The following is a 24,823-nucleotide window of genomic DNA, read 5'->3' on the forward strand; positions in this document are numbered from 1 at the left end:
GGATTAGTTAGCAGGCCCACTCCTTGTCCTGGAGGGACAGCTATAAGTGTCCCTTTACCTTCCTCAAACCCTGGGACAAGGTTCTCACTGCGACGAGAAAACACTCCCAGTTAGAATGGATGTGTGCTAAGGATTTGAGGGGAGGCTCAGAGGCAGACAGAAGCTGCCCAGCAAAGACTAGGCCCTGGGTTCCATCCCCAGCACCACAGAAAGAAGGGCGCCTTCCACATACCACAGCCCACCTTATAAGGAGAATCCAGGAACCCAGAGGATAAAAGTCCCTCTGGGAGCTACAGAAACCAGGCTCCCAGTGGCTGCAGCCCTGGGTCGGAGGGTTAGGGTACGATCACCCTAGCCCTCTGCCACCTATGGGGCCTTCTGACACTAGAGGAGACAGGGACAACTTCACACCGTGAAAATGAAACGCAAGACAGAAACACGGCTGACATGAAGCACGTGACCGACTGGGGAACAAACACACGCTTCCCAGAGGCCCCTGTAGAAAGCAGGGAGCAGAGCCAGAGGAGGTACCTTTTTGGGATTCATGCAGCTGCAGCTTCTCTTGATGGTCCCAGCCAAGGGCACACTTGTCTTGTCTGTCTGTCTGCACACCAAATTTTCCTCCAAACCCTTTCACATAGTCTACATGCACAACAGAAAGCCACACCCTGGCGTTACTTGCGCAGCCCAGGACGGGGGGAGGAAGCAGGTTTCATATGCAAGGAGACACACTTCATTTCCCCCTCGGGCACAGCTGGGAGGCGACCCTGGCTGACACCTCCTCAAGACAGCCATATCTTAGGAGTGCGGCTAAATAGGCAGGCCCAACACACATGGACCTTGAGGCAGCAAGGTCTCATCACACACAGGCAGACATGCGTGACAGGACACTGCTACTAGCAACCCGGGGGCTTAGAGCCAAAGATGTGGCCAATATTTGAGTTCTTATGTAGCCACGGGCTGGAAATGGCTGCCTTAGATTGACCATTTGAAATCCTGCCGGTGACAGTTTCATCCTGGCCACACCTGTCGTCCCGGAAGGGGCTAGCTAAAGTAAGATGAAGTGGAGGTACCTTTCTGGGATTCATGCTTCTCTGTTTTGCCTTGATACTCAAAGCCCACAGCACTTTTATCCACTTTGTCCTTGTCGATTCCATATTTGCCACCAAAACCTTTGGAGTAATCTGAAACAAGAACAACACTGTATAACAAACTAGCAACAGGGCCGGTCAGAAGGCTACGGGGTGCCGGCTGCCAAGTTTGAAGGGTCGAGGTCAATCTCTGGGACCTATGCGGTTTAAGGAGAGAGCCAACTTCTGTAAGTTGTCCTCTGACCTCCATACATGCACACATCCATACACGTGCACAAAATGAGTAAACATAAAACATTAAGCCACCAACAGAGTCAATGGACATGTTATATTGCCTTTAAGAAGGTAAAAATGTGGGCTGTCGAGATGGCTCAACAGGTAAAGTCACTTGTCACTAAGCCTGATGACCTGAGCCCAATCCCTGGGGCTCACATAGTGGGGAGTGAAAGAGCCCAAGTATGGGGGCTCATGTCTGTGTCCCAGGACATAGCAGGCTGAGGCAGGAGGATTGCTAAGAATTTGAAGCCAACTCCCAATATACACTGAGTTCAAAAACCAGCCAGTAAGACCTTGTCTGGAAAACAAACAAACAAAAAGAAAACAGAAATGCACTAGATGTTCTTGCAGAGGACCAGAGTTCAGTTCCTAACACCCACATGGTGGCTCCTAACCATCTGCAACTTTAGATGCCCTCTTCTGGGCTCTGAAGGCATCTGAACTCATAAGTCATACACACACAGACACACACGCATACATATATTTAAAAAAAAACTTTAGGGCTAAAGAGAGATATCTCAGTGGTTAACAACACTGGCTGTTCTTCCAGAAAACCTGGGTTTGATTCTCAGCACCCAAGCGGTGGCTCAAAACCATCTGTAACTCTAGTTCTAGGAGATCCAACACCCTCATCTGGCTTCCGCAGACATCAGGCACACATAGTAATATATAGACATACATGCAGGTAAAAATACTCATACACATAAAAATAATAGGAAAAAAAATACATGTGCAGAACCTTCTAGAAATCCAGGCTCTGTTCTGACAAGGTCATGTCACTCTTGCACTACCTATCATACCATGATTTCTGTAGGTTCTTGGACCCTCTAGAAGAAGCTGCAGGCAACTTATGGGCCCATGTGCCACAGCCAGCAGGGCAGGACAGCTTAGAATGTTCAGCACACACCGCCTGAGTGAGGGGTGGCTCCGGAAAAGAGCAGTGACCTGGGTGAAGTCAAAGCTGCACACCCAGCCCAAGGAAGCGCCCAAGGAAGGCAGCTAGCCACAGCTATGCAGGCCCCAGGCACATTGGTCCATTTCAAGGGGCCAAGCCAGCATGGCCAGAACTTTTGATGCGTGCGTGCGTGTGTGTGTGTGTGTGCGTGTATGTGTGTGTAGGTTCATGTGGAGATCAGAAGATAACCTGGGGTCCTCACCTTCCACCATATTTGAGACAAGACCTTTTGTTTTTCTACTGAGTACGTCAAGCTTGGCCCATGTGCTTCAGAGATTCTGTCTCTGCCTCCCAACTCCCAACAGATAAACTGGGAACACAGACCCTCATTCTACATGCTGTGCCCAGCTTTCATGTGAATTCCGGGGTTCAGACTCAGGTCCTCACACTTGCATAGAAAGCATATGTACCCACTGTGCTGGGACCCAGACAGTCTCTTGGCTTTTGGTTTGTTTGTCTGTTTGTTTTTAAGAAATCCAAGGGCTTCTTTTTGACACAAGCTCTTGGTTTTCAAATTCTGGCAAACACTAAACAGACTGATGTGTGTGTGGGCACAAACAAAAACATCACAAGGACAACAAGCCGTGGCTGCACCCTCGGTAAACACCAAGCTCCGCGTGCTCTTCAGAGCCTGGAAGGAAAAAGTCAGTATGGCCTAGCAGGACCTTTTGGCAGAATCTGACAAAGTTACAGAGGTTTGGAGGATGTGGAGTTCAAATCCAGAGCCTCGTGCTCTGCCACTAAGGTATACTCCCAGACCTTGTCCCCAAGTTTGCCCAGCTAAACGCAATCTTTAAAAAAAGAAAATGGGGGTGGGGAGTGGGCTTTAACATGGCTCTGCAGGAGCTGGAGAGATGCCTCAGTGGTTAAGAGCACTGCCTGCTCTTCCAAAGGTCCTGAGTTCAATTCCCAGCAACCACATGGTGGCTCACAACCATCTATAACGTAACCTGGTGTTTTCTTCTGGCCTGCAGGTGCACAAGCAGACAACACTGTATATATAATAATAAAATAAATCTTAAAAAAAAAAAAAAAAAAAGATGGCTCTGCAGGTACAAGTAGAAAGTAAGGTGCTTCCCACAAGCCAGGCGCTTGGAAGGAAGAGACAGGAGGATCTCCATGAGTTCCAGGCCAGCCTAGTCTATGTAGTGAGTTCCAGAACAGCCAAAGCTACATAATAAAGATTTTGTCTCAAACAAAACAAAACAAGACACAAAAAGGTGTTTGCCACACAAACATGCCAATCTCAGACAACCTCTAAAACCTGCATCCAGGTAGGAGGTGTGACCCCACGAAGTTGTCCTCCGGCATACACACATGGCACGTATGCCCCAATACACACACACACACACACACACACACACACACACACACACACAGATTCACACCTGTAATGGCAACATTCAGAAGACTGGAGCAGGAGGATTAGGTCAAGCTTGAAGCTACATCGTGAATTCTTGGCCTACAGAATGAGGCCCTGTCTTAAAATACAGAGGCACAAGGGCAGCGGCTTTCAATCTTCCTCACGCTACAACCCTTCAATACCTCATGCTGTGGTGACCCTCAACCATAAAATTATTTTTATTGCTATGTTTTAACTCTATTTTTGCCACTGTTACTAGTTGCAATGTAAATACCTGATACGCAGGATTTCTGCTACATGACCCCTGTGAAAGGGTCATTCAACCTCAAAGGGGTCGCGACCCACAGGTTGAACCCTGCTGTGCTAGAGAGACGTTTCAGTGCTTGAGAGGATCCTGGTTGGGTTCCGAACACCCACGTGGCCACTCATAACCATCTACAAATGCAGTTCCAGGGGATCTGATACCCTCTTCTGGCTTCTGCACAAAGTACATATATATACATGCAGACATAAAACCCACGCACGTCAGTATACATCACAAAATAAACAAATGTAAAAATAGTTGAAGGATGAAAAGATTGAAAGCTACACAGGATCAAAAAGAAAAAGAGCGCTTTCATCTGCAAAGGAGCCCAAGACCCAGCGCACCTTTCTGTGACTCATGTTTCTCCGTCTTGCCCTGGTAGTCAAAGCCCACAGCGCTCTTGTCCACACGGTCAGCTTGTACACCGTATTTCCCGCCGAAGCCACTAGAGTAGTCTAAGGAGACAAGACAGCAGCCAGCAAGAGTTAAGACTCCCGAGAGCTGCGGTGGACATTTTGAACAACACAAGGGTGGCATCCTTTCAATGACAGAGGTCAGATCAGTTCCCACCACTGCATGATTGTTTTGTACTGAGGGACTGAACTGGCCGTCGCAGTTCCCACCAGGAATTGTCAATCTGGGCTACAGTGTGAGATCCTGTTTCAAGAACCCAAAGTAGGGAGCCACTGAGCCTGCGGGAGCATGGGGGAAGGCGCTTGCTGCTCAACCTGATTGAGTTCCTTCCCCGGGATCCACGTGTTGGAAGAGAGGACAGACCCCTGTGGTCATCTCTGCACACACAGGTAAATAAAAATGCTTACATAAAATAAGTAAGGGAGGGTCACAAAGAAACGAAGATGTCTACCCACTTTAAAGACTCACAGGCCAGGCAACGCTGCACACAGCTGTGGTCCGGGTACTAAGGCTAAAGTGGAAAGCTGCCGGGAGTGGGAAGCCAACCTGGGCTTCAGAGTAAGGTCTAGGCCAGAATGAGTCCCTGTCTCAAAAATAAACAAAAGTGACAATTCACAGTCGGGTGAAGTGCCACACACCTGCCATCCCAGGACTCATGGGGCTGAGGCAGGAGAATTATTGAGTTCAAAGCCAGCCTTTGATAGCATGACATCTTAAAAGAAAGAAACCAAACCACTAGACAGTCAAGAGATGATTTGCCTTTGCTGTTTTTTAAAAAAGGCTCTAGCCTCCTGTGGCACCACGAAAACCAGTTAACACTCTCCCATGTTTCAGGGCACGTGCTGAAACACAGGCCTGTAGCTCTGGGTTTCTGCTTTCAGGGACAATGCCAGAGAGCTGACACTGAGCTGTTCTGCTCAGGCAAAGAGAATGCAGCTTCCAATGGAGCCAGCACACACAGGGCTCTGTGTGTGCCACCTACAGTGAGGACACACACCCTGCCACAGCCAGATGGCCCTGGAGCCCAAAGCAGAAAGCGGAGGCCTCCCTGCCTCTCCCTGCACCAGCACTCCCCTTACCTTTCTGGGAGGCGTGCTTCTCCGTCTTCCCCTGGTATTCAAAGCCTACAGCAGACTGCAGGACAAAAACATAAGGGATAGGCAGTTGAACCACCACGCGATGACCCATCTGAACTCATGGCACACAGAGAACAAAGGTTTTGGTGATGTTGGTTTGGGGAAGGGGTGTGCGCCACCCAAGTACAAAGGCCGGAAGAGGATGTCTGGTGTCCTGCTCTAGCTCTGTCTTCTTCCTGGCAGATTGGGTCCCTCACTGAACCAAAGCCAAGCTAGCAGCCAACAAGCTCCAGCAATCCTCCTGCCTCCTCCCTATCCCATACCCCCAACACTGGGCCTGCTTGTTGTGTGGGTGTTGAGGTCCAAATACAGGTCCTCAGGCTTGTACACCAACATCTGAGCCTCCCCAGCCTTGAAGGTTGGGTTTTTTGTTTGTTGATATAGGGTCTCACTTTGGAGCCCAGGCTGACTTTGAACTCCTGGCAATCCTCTTGCCTCTGCTTTTCAGGTGCTGGGAATACAGGTGTGAGCCAGGCTTAAAAAAAAAAAAAAAAAAAAATGTTCATTCTGACCTGTAAATTTTGCCTTTCCTAAACAAAGAACAGATACAATGATCACTGCGCAGGTATGTGTGTGCAGGCCCCTCCATCCCCCGCAGTCTCCCGGCACCAGCTTGGCTGACTTATTCCAGGGACAACATGCTGATCTGGAACTAATTCCTCTGCCACACAAGCTTTGCTGAGAACACTAACAATATGGCAGGGCTGCCATGAGACCGTGTGGTAGCCCGACTTCAGTGTCCACTCTGCTTTCTGTGTAACCTAGGGCTAGGACTCTGCACCTCCCCTACTTCAGAAAGGGACAGTCAGACTCAGCTACTATGTCTTAGAGACTGGGCACACACTGAAAGCCATGTGTTTCCTTGTTGCACTGACAGCCCCAGACTGGGATAATCAGAACAGCTCCAGTACCACAGAACCTCCGAACACTAAGAATCCAACTCAGCAAACCCACACTGAGGGAGGGCTCTACCTGTCAATCACATCCATCTAGAGGAGACAATGAATAGCCCAGTCAAAGGCTAGGCACATGGGGAGGCCTGCAGGAAGCACAGAGGCCTGTCATTCTGCGCCACTGCTCGTTCCCCGTTGGACAGTCCGCACCCCTCATATAGGCCAGAAAGGCTGTAAGTTCTTATTTAGATGCCCTTCCTGCAGTCCCATGGGGTCCAGAGGGCACCTGTGAACTGTTGTGCTAGCCAAAAGGGCAGCCACACAGCAGCTTGCTGCTGTGGCAGGGAGCCTGTAGCCCTGGTCCCATCACTCACCTGATCCACCCTGTCCATCTGGACACCGAACTTGCCTCCGAAGCCGCGGACTGAGTCCACTTGTGAGCAATGCTTGGAAAGCTTTGACTGGTACTCGTGGCCAACGGCTGACTGAAACAAAACACAAAGATGTGGCATTATGCACTCATGCCCAGTGTGGCGCGGCAACCATACTCCGCCACTCTGCTACTGCTGCTACTTGGGACAAAAAGGAGGACACCCCTGTCAGAGGTGGGCCTTTGCCCTCAAGAGGCCTTGACTCGCAAGACATGGCCCTGAACTGCCTGCGCCCCGATGCAGAGTTCTACTGTGGACCCCAAACCTACAGATCCTCCAGACTAACATTCCTGACTACAAATAGGAACTTGACAGAACCGAGTTTGAACAAAGGACAGAGCCTGCAGTACACACAGGAAGACCTATTTATATCAGTCACTCTCTCAGAGTTGGGTGTTTTCAAGGCTGTGACCCAAGTGTCAAAGCGAGGCACACACTTTGTGACTGTGCTGAAGCAGACACAGGTACTTCCATGACAATGCAGACGTGCATGCCACACCTCCCAGACACGCAGGCCACACAGGCAGGAACCAAGTGCTGTCATGTGCACAGCAGCTTCACAGCAGCCCTGGTCAAAGGATGCAGGGCCCCCAGGGCCTTCTGTTTAAGGCTGCATATCTGCCAACAGACAACGCAAGGAACACCAACTTACAGGCTGCTAGCAGACCCCCGTCCTAGCCCCTTCCATAAACAGGGCTCTCATATCTGCACTGTCACAAGCTGTCAGTGATGATACTGCCCGCACAGCAGTCCCATGGCCTTTTCTCATAGTGGACAATGCCTGTGTGGCTCCTTCCTGGACAAGGACAGAAGATTGGTGTGGGCATGCACAGGGCCCTAAGCCTCTGAACCTGTCTTCTTGGCCCTCCTGACAACACAGAGCCCCAATCTGACTGGCCTACAGGGAGAGTCAGCCCTGTGCACCATAGACCTTCCTTGGTTGGTTGGCCTTGGGCCCTGCTCTGCATATCACTGACCTCAATGTCCCTCTTTAAGGACACTGAGGTCAGTGATACCTAAACACAGTCTACAGAGAAAGCTTTGGCTGAAGGACTCTCTCATTCCCAGGCTTAGCTGTGGTCAACAGCTGATGGCAGACCACAAGCCACAGCCTCTGAAACCCCATCAGCACAGTGGCCTGCCCTCGCTGGGCTGCTAGGCTTACACACAGAAACTATAAGTGAAAGATCAAACAGAGGCAGCCATGCCAAAGAGATTTCCCAGCAGGACTGTCTGTCAGAAGGATATTAAAGAGAAAATGGGGCTGAAATGACAGCTGGCCCTGGTTCCAACCTACTGACTGAGTGCTTACAGGTTCATATTGGCAAAAGCACATCTGTTATCTGCCTTGATCTGCAGCATACAGGGAAGGCAGGAAGCCTCCTTGGCAAGCCACAGGTGTGAGCAGCCCTGGATGAGCCTGGCTGGGGAGGTCTATAGAACTCACCTCTCTTTCCAGTTTTTGACAACAGGTTACTCTCAAATGTTCACACGAGCCAAGGGCTAACCTCTACTCAATGCACAAGGACTAGGGGGCCAACATGATGGAGCACCAGCGACTCTGATGTCGCCCACTGCTTGAGAAACACTGATTGGCATCCAGCTGAGGAGGTGAACTAAGGATTCTAGAAGCAGTCTGGGTACTGACAAAGGTCAGCCACAGAAGTGTGGCAGTGCGCAGTGCACACTTACAACATTTGATACCCAGCATAGAAGACCAGGCCATGCACAGGCTGAGGGCAAGGCGTTCTAGGGGAAGCCCAGAAGGGCAGGTCTCCCCAGAATAGCAGCACAGGGCAATAATGAGAAGCCAACAAGGGAAAACAGATGCCAAGACAGGTGGGCACAAAAGGATGAAGGAAGGGCGAGGCTTGATGAGGCCAATGCCACAGGTTTGATGATGAGATCTGAGGCAAGGGAGGCCCAGTCTAAGTAGCAGATGAGAGCCAGAGACCAACACTTAAGCCTGTTGTTAAGCATGCCCCTGGTAAGTTACAAGCCTCCCCACATTGTCCTTGTAGCTCTCTTTGCTGTGGCTCTCTGACTTTATGGGAAGTGGGTATCCATTCCTGCCATGTGAGGGCCTCTGACAATTTGAAAAAGAGCTTCTAGAGACACAGAAGAACTTCACCAGGGAGCAGTCTACAGAGGACCCCTCAGAGCAGCCCTCACCCTCAGCAAACCCCACTGCACACTGTGACTCAGGAAAAATGAGGCTGCTGCCCACACTGTGGTGTACTCATGTAGGCCAGCGGCCCAGCCTGTGCGGCCACTTACCTTGTCCATCCTATCCTGCTCCACGCCGAACTTCCCGCCATAGCCATGGGAAGCCTTGGGGCCTGTTTCCAGCTCCTTCTCCTTGAGCGTCTGGTGCTCTTGGAAGACATTCTCTCGCAGCTTGTGGATGCTAGCGGGGAGGAGGAAGAAGATTCATGGCAGGGGCCAGGCACGCACCTACCCGCCAGCTGGACCAGCAGGGGCAGACATGGCCCTGTGAGTCTTCGGTTTCTCATTGGGTCGCTGTCCTGAGGCTCTGAAAATGGCTTGTACGGGGCTGGGGGGGCACGGACGGACATGGATCTAAATCCACAGAACCCTGCAGCTGGCCCTAGAGGCAGCTCAGCTGAACCTGAGCTGCCCTTCACAGCAACACTGCCACTCAGATCAGCAGATAGAGGGCACAGCTCTGTGAATGCCACCCGCAGAGCTCCCTCTCCAAAACCCCAAGGTCACCAGAAACTGGCTGTGCTGGTTAGCATTTTGGCAACTTGACACAAGCTAGAGTCATCTCGGTAGAGGAAACCTCAACTGAGAAAATGCCCCCATCAGACTGGCGTGTAGGGCATTTTCTTGATTGATGACTGATGTGGGAGGGCACAGCCTATTGGGGGTTGATGCTACCCCTGGCCTGGTGGTCTCAGATGGCATAAGAAAGCAGCTAAGCAAACCATGAGAAGCAAGCCAGCAAGAAGCCTTCCTCCATGGCCTCTGCATCAGTTCCTGCCTCCAAGTTCCTGCCTTGGCTTCCATCAGTGATGGATTTATAAGCTGTAAGGTAAAACAAACCCTTTCCTGCCCAAGCTGCATTTGTTCAGGGTGTTTACCACAGCAATACAGAGCAAACTAAGACAGGGAACAAAGATAAAACAGGTCAGAGGACACACTCAGAACCTAGATGCCTGGAAGCAGCTTCCACTGAGGCACTGCATGAGCAAAAGGGCCCACAGTTCTGCACGCAAACAAGCCCGAGAGTGTGGACAGACACACACCAACCTGGACCCACCCACCTCGATGAGCAGCAAGAGAAACACCACCCCAACAACCTGAGAGGGACCACAGGATGCCCATATGGCCCCTACTGGAGTCTTAACCCATCGAGAAAGTCACATGGGCATTCCCATCTGCCCTCTCCAATGTGTTCTAGAACCATGAGGAAGGAGATTCCCAGGCACTTGGTAGCCCAGATCCCTGGTCGCCTCTCAAATCCATTCCCTCTCCTAATGGCCCCCACACCCTTTGTACCACCTGTGACAACCACTATGGAAACTTGAAGCTTCTGCCATAGGAAGGGTGAGCTACGCTACGATCAGGTCCAGAGAGCCACTGTGGAAAAGGATGTCTCTAGCCTGGTGAGACCAGATAGGGAAACTCAGCAGGACTCTATCAAAGACAGATAACATGTAACAACTAAAATCTTCCTAGGAACCACCTCACAGAGTCCTCTTCTGGGCACCTGACTGAATGTTCTGAGGAAAAGATACTGCAGCCAAAATACCAAAGTGAGAAAAAAGGATGTATTCTGAGCCCCATGGGGCCTGAAATAGCATCTGGGTGTCTGCAGAGGCAGAGGTGTGCCTTCCGGGCAAGGATGCAAGCTGCTGTACAGTTGGCATTTCAAAAGGTATTGGGTCAGACTCCACGGCACAGTGCATTCCACACTCCTCTCTCTGCCTCTTCAACGCGTGGAGTTGGCTCCCGTCAACTCTACATTCCGCGATGCAGGACAATTGGCAGACAATGATCCAAGTGAAGGAGATGGCTGGGGTCCAAGTCACTCAAAGCCACCTCACACCCTCAAAAGCTGCTGCTTAGAGGTGAACACTCACAGCACTGCGTTCTGTGTTGAAAAACACGGCTTATGAGAGTGAGGCCTCACGTCCACTGTCTGTGCTCGCCTGACACCTGAGGCCCACAAACACAAGCCCCTGTAACGACTGCCACCTGGAGCAGCAAGGCGAGGCCCCTCTGACTGCTTCACCCTACAGAGGGGGGCATGTAGCAGAGTGGAGTGCCAGAAGGTACTTACTTGATGTGTTCCTGGTGACCCGATCCCTGCACAGTTTTGGCGCCCCATCTTTGCTCCTTTTCACTCACATCATTCTGCAAAGAGAAGTAACTAGCACATCCCACACCCTGATTGACACATCCTGTACTCTAACTAGTATTATCTCCACCCTGGAGAAGTAACCAGCACATCCCACACCCTGACTAGCACATCCTGTACTCTAACTAGTATTATCTCCACCCTGGAGAAGTAACCAGCACATCCCACACCCTGACTAGCACATCCTGTACTCTAACTAGTATTATCTCCACCCTGGAGAAGTAAGTAGTACATCCCACACCCTAACTAGTACACCCTGAGGCCTAACTAATACATCCCACACTCTAACTAGCACACCCCATATCCTGAATGGTGTATTCCCACCCTGGATAAGTAGGTAGTACACCCCATGCCCTAATCAGTATGACAAACTTATATACCCCATGGCCTGGAGGAAATTAACCAGCTCGGTGCAGGGCCAGGCTGGGAACCTCAGAGGCAAACACCTAGTAAGGCAGAGCAGGCTGGTGACTCCTACCACAAAATCAGGGTCAGTCTCCCAGTCATCGGCTCCCCCATCGTCCTGGGTGACAGACACGGCGTGGCCTGCAGAAGCTTTCCACATCTACAAGAGCAGCAGAGAGTCACCTGGGAGGGTCAACCCAGGACCCCAGAGAAGCCCTGATCCAAACCCTTAGGAAGCCACCTCCCCCAGAGGGCAGTCACTGAACTCAAGGACACCTGAAAGAATCAAAGCTTCATATTAAGAATCCTGTGTGGGGGGACACAGCGCCATCCAATGCTTGCCTTGGCATCCAATTAAAAAAAAAAATTATTTTTTTCAATGTAATGGGAATATTTATAACCCCACTACTAGGGAGGTAGAGACAGGAGGATCTGCAGGGCTCCACTGGCCAGCCTACTTACTGATCTGGACCACTCAAGAACCCTGACTCAAAAAAACAAAAACAAAACAAAGCAAAAACAAAAAAAAGATGGGCCTGGAGAGATGCCTCAGAGGTTAAGCATATTGCTGCTCTTCCAGAAACAGATTCAGTTCCCAGCACCCACAGAGCAGCTCACAACGGTCTGTAACTCCAGTTCCAGGGGATGTGGTGCCCTCTTCTGGCCTCTGTGGGCACTGCAAGTGTGGTGCATAGACACACAGCATGCAGGCAGAATACCCATAAACCTACAATAAAAAGTGAAAGTGGAGTGACAGCTCATATCTATAATCTGAGCAGTAGCTAGGCTGAGGCAAGAGGATTGCTACAAGTTTATGGCCAGACCAGACTGAGCTACAGAGTAGGACCCTATTTCACATCAACTAAGGGGGGAAGTGCACATTCTCCACCTAGTGAGGCTCTCCCCCTGATCAGCCCTAGGGTGACTATACACTCTAGGGGCAGCTCCCAGGGCCATGGGACTCCGGCGTGCCCTAAGTGCCCCTTGAGGCAAAACCACGTTATGTTTATTTTATCACAATTTAAAGAGATTATTTTGGCTTCAAGGACTTCCTGGGACTATGACGGCTATCTTAACATAGACGGGCAGTTCAAGAAGTGCCACTCGCAGCTTGGCACAGGGCATACATGCCACCTATTGGGGGGAGGGGGAGGCACAGCGCAGCCTCCTCACACGAAAAGCTGTTAGATGCAAACCCTGTGGGCAAGAGTGTTCTGGACATGACCTACTTTTTGTCAAGATTTTCCTTTTTCTTTCAGTTCTTCTATTTTTTAGTACACATGCATGGCCATGCGTGTCTTCTCTCACTCGTCCACCTTGTACACTGAGGCAGGGTTTCTTAATCCAGTCTGGAGCTTCCTGAGAAGGCTGGCCAGTCTCTCCAGCCAGCTTGCTCTGTGGATCCCCTACCTCTGCCTTCTGAGGTAAAGGTTACAGACAGGCCACTAGCCCTACCTGGTAATACATGAGCCTGAGGATATGAACTCTCACCCTCACACGTGGATGGCAACTGCTTTAACCACTGAGCCACCTCCCAGGCCTTGATAGGATTTTAAAGAACACCAAGAGCTGTGACCACAGCACAGGTGGTTCTCTCCTTCCGCCCTATAGCTCCCAGGGATTGTATTTACCCGCTGAATTAACTTGCTAGGACATTTTGGGGGGGAGCGGGCAGTGTCTCTTCATTGAACCCTGAGCTCACCAATGGGCTAGGCTAGCTAGCCAGCAAACTCTGGGATCTGCCTGATGCTGCACACACACATACACACACAGCACCTCACAGATGTATGCCCTGTGTTTACTTGGATGCTGGGATCCAAATTTAGGTCTTTATGCTTGCACAGCAAGTACTTTGCACACTGAACTATCTTCCCAGACCCTGGCATGAGATTCCTTTGAAAAGGTTATTGTCTCCTCATCTTTCACAGGTCTCTCCCTGTGCTGTCAGGAAGGGAGAAGAGAGAGCCTACTGGGGCCTTCACAGTGCACAGACCTTTCTTTTTTGCTGGGAAAGGCAGCTCACAGTCTATCCGTATCCAAGGAATTCAAGGAGGAATGCGAGGGCATCTGCGATGGTCAGTGATCACCTGGGAAGAGAAGACTTGAGGCTCAGCACCAGGCTTTCTGGGCAATCCCACTCCAACCCCTGGGAGGCACTTTTAGAGAACCTGAAATCCCGCCCCTCTCCCCCCAACACACAGAGTGCGTATGACATCAGCAGACAAGAAAACTGGCCTCCTACTATCAGAGTGCTTAGCCCACAGGGCCCAAGACCCATATCCACCACCCAACACGTGCCCAAATGCAACCCGAGACCTCAGCCTCTGTGGCCAGCACGTGCAATGCTCGCCGTACGGCTGAGATGCTTCATTTCTTGTCCGCTCTAACTTATAAAGGAGAAAGGCCATGAAATTCCATCACTGTGCTTACAAACAGTAACAGAAGTCCAACACAGCACATGCCTGTGACCCTAGCTATGGCAGAGAGCCAAACCACAGGCCAGCCTCTCTCAAGAAGCCAACATAATGAGCGGGCACAATGGTGCACACCTGTCATCCCTGTGCCGGGAGGTCGAGGCATGAGGATCGGGAATTCTATCAACCCCATCCTTAGCCAGCCTGTGCTACATGGGACCCTACCTCAAAACACAAAACAAAACACTAGCCAGAGCCCATTCAACAGGGCTGGAGAGATGCCTCAGCAGATAAAATTGTGTGCTGCACAAGCCTGGTGACCTGGGCCTGATCCCAGAACCCATATGAAAAGCCAACTAATGCAGCCAGTGATCAGGGCTGAGCCCAGGGTCTTCCTCACACTCACCAGACACTCTGTAGCCAAGCTATGGCCCCAGCCGTACACTCCATGTTCTCAACTTTACAATCACGAAAAACAACCAACTGGAAAATAAGCTTGTGCAATTTCTAGATCTAAATAAGGCTTCTGTGCCCTGCCTCTCACACACAAAACCACCGAAGTGAACTGGATGGTTCTGCCTGGGATTGCTGATAACGTCTCAGATGTTACATCAAGAACACAGGAACACGCCGGGCTTCAGTGGCACAGGCCTGTGATCCCAGCACTCGGGAGGCAGAGGCAGGTGGATCTCTGTGAGTTCAAGGCCAGCCTGGTCTACAAAGTGAATCCAGGACAGCCAAGGTACACAGAGAAACCATGTCTGGAAAAAAACAAAAAGAAACAAAACAGAACAGATACTTGGGGACGGGCTCTGTGTGCGTCAGGCCTGCCTGTCTTTTTTTTTTTTTTTTTTTTTTTTGCGTGCATGCATGTGTCTGTGTCCACGTGTGTATCTGTGAAGCAGCACATGTGCCATGGCATGTTTATAAAGTCAGAGGACTAATAACCCAAATCTCTCCTGCTACCGTGTGGGTCCCAGGGACTGAACTCAGGTTGTCATGCCCAGCAGCAAGTGCCCTTTACCCTCTGAGCCTCCTTATCTAAATGCCTCGCCTCCATACCAACAAGAGCCTGTATGGCAGAAGTTGGAACCCAGCACTTGGGGCTAAGGCGGGAGGATGGAGAGTTTGAGGCTAGCCTGGGCCACAGAATGAGACCCTGTCAAGAAACAAACAAGTGACAAGTTGACCTGCGGAAGAAGAGTGACTTTCAAATAATGGATTCAGAACATATAAAGAGCCAGGCGTGGTGGCGCACGCCTTTAATTCGAGCACTCGGGAGGCAGAGGCAGGCGATCGCTGTGAGTTCGAGGCCAGCCTGGACTACAAAGTGACTCCAGGATGGCCAAGGCTACACAGAGAAACCCTGTCTCGGAAAAAAAAAAAAAAAAAAAAAAACATATAAAGAGACTTTACTAAACATTAGTCAAAAAGACAGCTGACCTGTTTAATGACAAAGATACTAGGCACAGTGGGGGTGGAGGGGTGACACTTAAGCACAGGAGCTCAACAGAAAGATATCATCTCAAACAAACAAACAAAAAAGGAAGGGGGAGGGGTGTGTGTGGAAGGAACAAGGGAAGAGAAAGGCAGGGGTGGGATACTAGCTTTGTGTGTTCAAGGCCCAGCAATGGGAGGTGGCGGTATGGGAAGAGGGCTAGTTGGTGGGAAGTCAAGGCTAAGGTATCCAGTTTCTTTCTTTTCTAAAGGACAGAGTGTAGCGAGAGGCCCTGCCTGGTAGTGTGTATCCCCAGTCCAGAATCCCAACGCTCAGGAGGCTGAGGCAGGAGGGTGGTTTCAAGTCTGAAACCAGGCTGATATACACAGTGAGCTTACAGCCTAATCAAAGCTAAAGAGATCCATCCCAAATACATTCCAACCATCACCAAAAAGGAAGTGTGAGGGAGACGCAGAAAGAGAGGGGGACAGATGGACAGACTCACTCTAGGTTTGTTGCCCAGGCTGGCCAGAACTCCTTGGACTCAAGGCCCTCTGCCTCAGCATTCCCAGCCGCTGGAACCACAGGCATGCAAATTCTACGTATGTCTCTGAGAAGGCCAAAACTGCTTGTGGTGATGGCTGCACAACGGTGTTAACCACTGAACCCTTTAAGTGGGTGATCATGTGTGGGGTGAGCTATATTTCAATAAAGCCGATACAAAACACAGGTCAAAGAAAAGATGAAGCCTCCCCCAGTGCAAAGGCCAAAGCACAGAAAGAGGACGCAGACAGAGAAAGCCGCTCAGCCCTGCACGGCCAGCACAAAGCTCAGCCAGAGAGAACTGAGTCACAGGAAGGAGGAATCCAGCCTCCTGAGGCCCAGATCTTGACAGCTACAGCACAGCAAGCAAAGACAAAAAGGAAGGCAGCTGGGCCAGGAGTTGTGGAGAGGCCAGCCCCAACCCCATGCCTACTGAGGCCTGTAAGGGCAGTGCACAGAGAGGCTAGCCTGCCCAGGACACCAGCAAGAGACAAGTTGGTAGGCAGACCCTACCATGCCCAAGACAAAGACACGGGGCACAAGGAGGCAACGGTGCCTAGGATGATGCCCTGTTACAGCAGGCGCCTTCCCAAGTAACAGGCTAAGTCTGAAGGGCCAATTATATTCCCCGGCATTTACAAGGTGTTAAAGGCAGTGATTGTTAGTGTCTCCATTAAAGGTCAGCTCTGGGGCTAAGGCTGGAGCTGGTTAGAGAAGCTGTCTAGCAAGGCCCAGAGTTCAATGCCAACAGAAACGGAAGCATGCGGGAAATAGGCTCTATGGGGAAAGAGGTGCTCCAATGGCAGCTCCATTTCTAGTTCCTGGGGAACCGAATACTGGAGTCAGTTCTTCAAGCCCAGCTCTGCATTCTCCCGCATCTCCCTCCTTCGAATTTCTGGTGAAAACCTCCTCAGCCACACAGAGAAGCAGTGTTGTTGACTCAGGGCCTGAACTGGTGACTCACTCTGGAGGGAGCCAGCAGTGCTGAGGCTGGCCCTCAAATCCACAGTGGCTTGGCCTGGCGGACAGGGGTCTGTCTGCATTGACCATGGGGGCCTACTGGGTAGTGAGAACCTACTTGGGTCTCAGGCTACTGACAAGGCCCAGGGCAGCCAGGTCAAACCATCAGGAAGGGCTGAAGTCTTTGCTTCACTGGGCACAAGATGGAATTCCTTCTCTCTGGCCAGAGGACCCCACCCCTCACACAGACCAAGAGGAAGCAGGGGAACAGACCAGGCCCAAACACCTCTGCAGTAACTGGGCACACACCCAGGAGGAGGGGCGGATTGCGTTCCAGGCTCCCTGGCTCCAGGACGCAAACCAGCAGTCTGGATTTCCACTGACCCCATTGCAAATTTCCCTCAGGTGCTCAGGCCCCTCCCCAACTGCTGGCCTCTCCCTCGCTCAGCCCAGAGGACCAGATCCTAATCCTCCTAGCCCCTGGAACAAGGGCTGCCCAGCCCTACCAACTTCCCATAGGCCCTCATAATTCCACTAGGCTCTGGAACCCGAGGCTCACCAGGCCCACTAGCTTCCCCCCAGGCCCTCACCATTCCACCAGATTCTATAACCAGAGTCTCCCCACCCCCCTCCAGCTTCCCTCAGCCCTCAGGTCTTCATTCTGCCCCTAGGTTTTCGGTACTCTAACTACCCTAGAACACCCCACGCCGGCTTTGCACTTCGTCCAGGGATCCTACCCTGGAACCCCACCCCTTCCTTTATGCCCAGGAATCTTGGGCCAGCGTTCTGGCCCCGCCCCCTCTGAGCCAGACCGGCTCTCCACACCCGGGTACTCCAAAGATGACCGGATGATCGCCCAGCATCGGAGCCCGAAACCTCAGATCCTTGCCCCGTACCCTGCTCCGATCCACGCTCCAACGCCCCCATCCAGATCCCGCAACTTGGGACTTCGAGCCTCCAATCCTGGCCCCTGCACCCGACCCCCAAATCCCAGCCCTGAACCCCAATCCCCCGATTCTGGCCCCACACCGCGAACCCGTGGCCTTGGCCCAGCACTTGGGTCTTCCGATCCTGGCCCTGAACACCAACACCCCATCCTAGCCGTGCACCCAACTACCGATCCTAGCCCTGTAACCCGGGCCCCGACTCCCGATCTCGACCCCGCACCCCAAGTTACAATCCTGGCCCCACACCGCGATCCCCGGGTCCTGGCCCTGAACCCTGACTCCCGGGTCCCGCACCCTGCACCCCGAGGCCCCGATCTCTGGATCTTGTCCCTGCATCCCTAGGCCCCGATCCCTGCCCCGCACCCGGATCCCCTCGGTCCCGGCCCCGACCCCCAGGTCCCGGCCCCGCACCCCGACCTCTCGTTCAGGCCCTGCACCCTGACAACCCATTCCACCACCCTCCCAGCCCCCAGCAGCTCTCTAGGACGCCCATCCCCCTCCCCCCCCGCCCCAACTCACCCAGCTAGCCAGGTCCGCCAGGCTCCCGCCGCGCCCCGCCGCTCCCTGCGCCCGCTCACTTCCGGTTCCGCGGGGGCGGGGCCGTATCCGGGGCCATTGCGATACCCCGCCCCGTTCCAGGCCGGCCCCGCCCCATATTCCTAGCCGTTTGCTGATCCTGGACGCTGGATGGCGACCGGGACGCCAGTCAGCTGAGGGGAGCCAACTTAGAAGCACCTGCCATGCCCTGTCCAACGCACACTCACCCTACACCCATCTCTCAGCCAGCTTTGCATCCGCCCATCCACCACCATGCAGCTCTCCACCCAGGCGCGGATCTACACAGCCTCATCCACACACCTGTCAATCATCTACCCACGCATCCACCAGTCTGTTCTTCTGCCCATGTACCCATCCACCCATCTACCCACTCATCTATCTATCCATCTGTTTATCCATCCCTCCATCTATCCACACCTTAGTTAGGGTTCCTATTGTGATTAAAAAAAAAAAAAAAAAAAAATACTGACCAAAAGCAACTTGGGGAGGAAGAGACTTATTTGGCTCATAAATTACAGTCCGTCACTGAGAGAAGTTAGAACAGGAACTCAGGCAGGAACTGAAGCAGGGACCCTGAGGGAGTGCAGTTTACTAGTTTGCTTGGCCTGCTTTCTGACACATCCCAGGACTATGTGGCCAGGGATGGCATCTCCTACTATGGGTTGGGCCCTTCTAACAAGAAAATGACCCCAAAAACTTGCCTACAGGCCAATCTCATGGTGGCAATTCATCACCTAAGGTCTCATCTCCCCAGACGACTCTAGTTTGTGCCAAGTTGGAAAAAACTAACCAACATCCTACCTATACACCCACCTGTCAACCATCCATTTACCTATCTGTCCATCTGCTCGTCCAAAATGTCCTAGTTGCATTAACTGTCACAGCCTAGCTTTTAAAATAAGTCTCAAATGTGTATGTACTTGTCTTACTCAGGCTATTCTGTGGACATGGTTATCTTAATTGCTACAGGAGGGCCAGTCCACTATGGATGGCCCCTTCCCTAGGCAGGTGCTCCTGGTCTATGTAACAAAGCCAAGGCAGAGGCATGTGGAACACTAACAGGACAGTCTGGTCCAGGCCACCCCAACAGGGACTGACACCCCACCCCCCTCTCTGAAGGAGGAGAAGAGATGAAAGAGGGAGGAAGCTAGAGATGTAAGGCAGCGGTCCAATGCCCGTCTAGTGTGTACAAGGCCCTCATACCAACACTAGCATGGCAAGGGAAGAAAAGCTACAATGTCAGATATGAGGATGGGTCAGGGAGGAAAAAGAGATGTCAGACATCAGAGGAGAGTGTTTTCTTGTGTGTGTGTGTGTGTGTGTGTGTGTGTGTGTGTGTGTGTGTGCAGGTAGACATGCATAGGTGTGCATTCAAGTGTGTGAACATGCATATAAAGGTCAAAGGACAAGTTCTGGCACTTCCTCAGGAAGGTCACCCCTTGTTTTGAGACAGGATCTCTCTGGCCTGCAGATCACCCATAAGGCTAAGCTGGCTAGCCAGCAAGCCCCAGGGATCCTCCTGTCTCTGCCTGTCTAGGGGCGGGATTACAAATGGGTACCACTCCACCTATCATTTTCACTGCGGTTCTAAGAATCATACTCAGGTCCTCACGCCCGCACAGCAAACACTGAGCCACCTCCCAGCATGGGGGTATTTGTTTTTGTTTTTTGTTTTTCTTAAGTAAAAGCATGGTCACATACATACATTTTGTTAAGTAAAAACTATAGGCATCATTTTATATTAAGTACCTAACCTGTGCCTAACAAGTGGGGCTGAAGATTAAACTAGAGTCACTCCTCAAGCTAAGTCCATGTCCCCAAGCTGAAAAGCCAAGATCTATCTATACCTGAACCAGGCACAGTGCTATATGGAACTGAGGCACGAAGATGGCTTTAGCCTGGGCACCATGAGAGTCCACCTCAAAACCAAATCCTTATTTACTCTTCTAAGCAAAGAGGTAACAGCCAAAAACTAGGTCACTTCCAGGTCACACAAGGAGCCCCCTTTTGCTTTAACTCTCACTCAGGAGCAGTCGGAACCAGATGTGCAAGTTGGTTAGGGCCCTGCCACCAAGCCTGACAACCTGACTTTGATTCCCAGGACTCATGTGCTAGTAAAATACACAGTCTGCTGTGTGTTTTAGTTTCTTCAAGCCCTTCTCTGGCTAGGGTGCTGTTGCAGGATATTTGGTCCCATTGTGAACCCCGAGATTGTGAACTGTAAAAACCTGTTCTTGTTTGCCCTAACACATACCTTTAATCCAGTAACTTTATTTATTGTAAACAGGTGATTATGGTGTGGTCCAACCAGCCCTAGCACACATTTTTAATACAGGAGCTTTCTGTACACAGGATTTAATAAAGTTAACCTTAGTTCAAGAGGTGGAGCAAGAAACCAGCTGATAGGATTAAAAAGTAGGAGGGACTTTGAGTTGAAGGGTATTTAAGACAATGTGGATAAAAAAGAATGGGCCTTTTGAGCTTTGAGCATGCAAGCTTGGGGCTTTTTAAGCTTTGAGCAGGCAAGCCTTTGCCTTGGGTTTTTCGGCCTTTTCTTCCTGGGCTGTTGGCTGAGCTAGTGAGCCTTTTGGGCTTCTTCCTCTGAGATGTGAGCTGAGTAGGAAGGTTAGCTAGGTGCTTTCTCTACCTCTCTGAGATAGCAAGTTTTCCACCTAACATCTGGCTTCCGAGTCTTCATTGATGAAATCGAGCAGTTGGAATTTTCATTCTTTGTAATGACAAAAGTACCTCAAAACTACCTCCAAACAGACAAACAGCCTTTTCTCCTCAGCCCCAAAGAACTACCCATTTGACAGAATAAAATGCTGCTATGTTCTAGCCTCACAAAACAAAGCCAGAAGTGGTTCTGGGGTTAGGAACACTGACTACCTGTTCCTCTAGAGGATCCAGGTTCAATTCCCAGCACCCATATGGCAGCTTTCAATGGTCTGTAACTCCAGGCCCAGAGGATCCATGGGAGCAGCATGCACATGGTGCACATATGTGTATGTGTGCAGGCAAAAACTCATACACATAAAGACCTGTCAACAAACGAGCATGCAATTTGTCCCATAATATTTACAAAAGCCTGAGGTCAGAAGAACCAGTGAACATGAACATTGTCTTCTGGACATGACAGACTGCTGTAGTCAAGAACACCTAACAGCTGTGGTTGCCTGTACATGATTAAGCCAGTCATCACTCTGGAACGCAGTGGGGATGGGCCTCTGATCAGCTGATAGCTGCTGGGGTGGGAAGACTGTTGTCTTTGATGGTGTGGTTCCTGGTAGGGCAAACAAGCATGCACCATCCACCTATCCATGCACCCATCTAGCCCTCGGTCCATCCATTTACCCCCTCAGTGCTGGATCTTCAGTGCATACCATTTGGCTTCTTGTGTGGGTCCCCAGGAACTCAGACCCTCAAGCTTGCCCAGCCATCACTACCTGCAGAGCCATCTCCCAGCCTTCCCCATGGATCTTATTCCAATCAATAATGACTAAAAGAGTAAGAGTTACAATTTCTCAAAGAAATAGAAATGGTGATTTGCAAGTATGGATCTGTCTTTGGGGCCAAGCAACTTGGATGCCCCAAAGCTCAGCCCCAGAGAGACCAGAGATTCCAGGAAGGAACCAGAAGCCCTGGAATGCAGGAGAACAGGAGGCAGTGCACAAAGGCCCCTGAAGGAGGCAGCTCTGAAAACACCTGGCCCTTCACCTACTTGACACAGATGTCAGCTTCTGGAGTGAGGGTGTTAAGGGTTGATGGTGCACTCCTGTTATTCTAGCCTTGGGAAGACTGAGACAGGAAAATGACAGTTCTAGGCCAGCCTGGGCTACACAGTCAAGTCCTATTTAAAACAAAAACCCCACACAGGCAGGTGTAGTAATACACATTTTAATTCCCACACCAGGAAAGCAGAAGCAAGTGAATCTCTGTTTGAGGCCAGCCTGATCTACATAGCAAGTTCCGGGACAGCAGAGGCTATGTAGAAAGGCCCTATCTCAAAAAACAAATTAATAATAATAATAACAACAACAACAACATTTGGAAAGTTGTTTTGATCTGGCTTTATTGTTTTAAAGATTTATTTTTAATCTGACAGAGGGAAGTGGGAAGGGAAAGGGAGGTGTGAGTGGGTGGGTGAGTATCCCCTGGAGCTGAAGTTACAGATAATTGTGAGCCTCTCATTGTGGATGCTGAGAAGTGAACTTGGGTCAGCAAGTGGTCTTAACCATTGAATCATTTCTCCAGTACCTTTATATTTTGGTTTTGGTTGTTGTTGTTTTGTTTTGTTCTTGGGACGGTTTCTCTATGTAAACCTTCCGGGCCCTGAACTTAAGTAGCCCAGGCTAGCCTTCAATTTAGAGGTACAAAATTAGCTACCATGCCAGAGTTTATGTTTGCTCTGGGACAGCATCTTGCTCTGTAGCGCAGGCTAGCTGTGGACACTAGGCAATTCTTCTGCCTCAACCTCCTGAGTGCTTGGTTTACAGACCTGGACAATGACATCTGGCTTCAAATGCCACTATTTCCACTCAGGATTGGCTTTCTGGCATAGGAGCTGAAACAACCTTCCCAGCCTCACATGCACTTGAGTGTCACCTTGGAATGGGAGACATGGATGGCCTGGTCTTCTCGAGTCCCACAGCTTCACCTCCTATTGGCTGAGATGGTGATGGAGGGAGGTGCTCTGACTTCTTGTTGCCACAAGAACAAGTCACAGGAAGCCCAGCACTTTGTTGTGTGTAGTTTATGGTTATGATTATTTACTTTTTGAGATAGGGTCTTTCTACATAGCCTCTGCTGTCCCGGAACTTGCTATGTAGATCAGGCTGGCCTCAAGCAGAGATTCACTTGCTTCTGCTTCCCTGGTGTGGGAATCAAAATGTGTATTTGGGTCCTTGTAAATTGTTGAGCCAGCTCTCCAGCCCCTGCAAAGGATGCTTCCTATCCTGTGTGGGCTGTTGTGCTCTGTGGCATCCACCTGGTGTACTGGTCTGTAAGATTCTAAGGATCCTCCTGTGTCCGTCCCAACAAGCTGCAGCAGGATTACAGATATGCACTACCACATCTGGCTAGATCATTACTTTTGCCCATTGACCTCTCCTTAGCACTACTTATTTAGTTCTTGAGACAGTTTCTACTGTGCAGCCAAGGATGGCATAGAACCTGCAATTCTGCTCTGCTCCCCGAGTCTCGGGATTACAGGTATGCTTCACTGTGGGTGGCTCAGAAATGAGAGGAGTCATAAGTGTGACCCCATCAGAATTAAGAGCAGGGATGCTTGCAATCCCCGGGACCCATGCCTGCCAAGGGTGGCACAGAGCACGGCAGGATACAGCAGTTCTATAGATAATTCTCAGCTGACTAGTACCACCAAGGAGACAAGGAACCTTTGTAATGTGTGAATGCTTTGCCTATATGTATGTTCGTGTATCACTTTATGTGTCTGTGCTGGAGGCCAGAGTAGGCATCAAAAACCCTGGAACTAAGCAGGGTGTGGTGGCCCATGACTATAATCCCAGCACTCAGGGAGGCAGAGGCAGGGGGATCTCTGTGAGTTTAATGTTACCCTGGTCTACAAAGTGAGTCCAGGACAGCCAGGGATACACAGAGAAACCCTGTCTAGAAAAAAACAAAACAAAAACCAACCAACCAACCAAATCTAGAGTTGGACTGTTGTGAGCGTTCATGTGGGTGCTAGGTCCCTGGAAGAGCATTACGCTCTTAATCACTGAGGCACCTTACACACACGACATCATATTCAGTTTTTTATGTTGAAGACCTAAACTCAGGTCCTTTTGCATATAAGGCAAACTTTTACCCACTAAGCCATCTCCCTGGCCTCTATCATTGCCTCCAGCAAATAAGGTTGCAAAGGCCTGTGGTACAAGGTCGGCAGGCAGGTTGAAAACAGGAGGCAGTGCCCACAAGCACAGCTGTGCTGGGAAGGGGCAGGAGGACCCTAATCCACACCAATGCAGACATGTCCCAGGAAGACTGTTGGTTTTGAAGAGATACAACTTTCAGAAGAAAGACTCAGATGGGAGTGGCTCCAACTGCCTGAGGGTAGACTGATGGGAATGGCTCTAGGGATGCCTGGTGTGGCCATTGTGAGGCTAGCCCCCTCACTAGTGTCACCCTTTGCCCTCTCCTGCCTCACTGTCTGAAGCCCCCACCTCTGTCCAGGCCATTCCAGCCCTGTGTCATCTCCCACTCTCTACCTTCAGCAGAGCATGAGGCAGTCGACGCTTGCTCATCGCATTTTTAACTGGCAGTGGAAAATGCTGGGGACTTTATTGAAAAAA

The 24,823-nt window shown here is 50.8% G+C and overlaps 1 protein-coding gene across 3 annotated transcripts in view; it reads right to left on the reverse strand.

Moving 5' to 3' along the window:
* The window catches only part of Cttn (cortactin), a 31,718-nt gene extending 15,570 nt beyond the window's left edge, over window positions 1-16,148 (reverse strand). Inside the window, exons 1-10 of one of the 3 annotated variants that reach the window (XM_051145736.1) lie at window positions 16,010-16,148; window positions 13,646-13,739; window positions 11,726-11,812; window positions 11,170-11,243; window positions 9,141-9,270; window positions 6,807-6,917; window positions 5,483-5,537; window positions 4,334-4,444; window positions 1,074-1,184; window positions 532-642 (exon numbers count right to left, since the gene is read on the reverse strand). In XM_051145736.1, coding sequence (XP_051001693.1) covers window positions 532-642; window positions 1,074-1,184; window positions 4,334-4,444; window positions 5,483-5,537; window positions 6,807-6,917; window positions 9,141-9,270; window positions 11,170-11,243; window positions 11,726-11,812 — 790 coding nt within the window. In that variant the 5' untranslated portion in view covers window positions 13,646-13,739; window positions 16,010-16,148. The remainder of the gene's footprint in view (window positions 1-531; window positions 643-1,073; window positions 1,185-4,333; window positions 4,445-5,482; window positions 5,538-6,806; window positions 6,918-9,140; window positions 9,271-11,169; window positions 11,244-11,725; window positions 11,813-13,645; window positions 13,740-16,009) is intronic. The other 2 variants (XM_051145737.1, XM_051145738.1) reach the window with 2 other exon arrangements.
* Window positions 16,149-24,823: the final 8,675 nt, after the last annotated feature.

The sequence above is a fragment of the Acomys russatus genome, chromosome 5, assembly GCF_903995435.1.
Source record: "Acomys russatus chromosome 5, mAcoRus1.1, whole genome shotgun sequence".
In the NCBI taxonomy this organism is placed as follows: domain Eukaryota; kingdom Metazoa; phylum Chordata; class Mammalia; order Rodentia; family Muridae; genus Acomys; species Acomys russatus.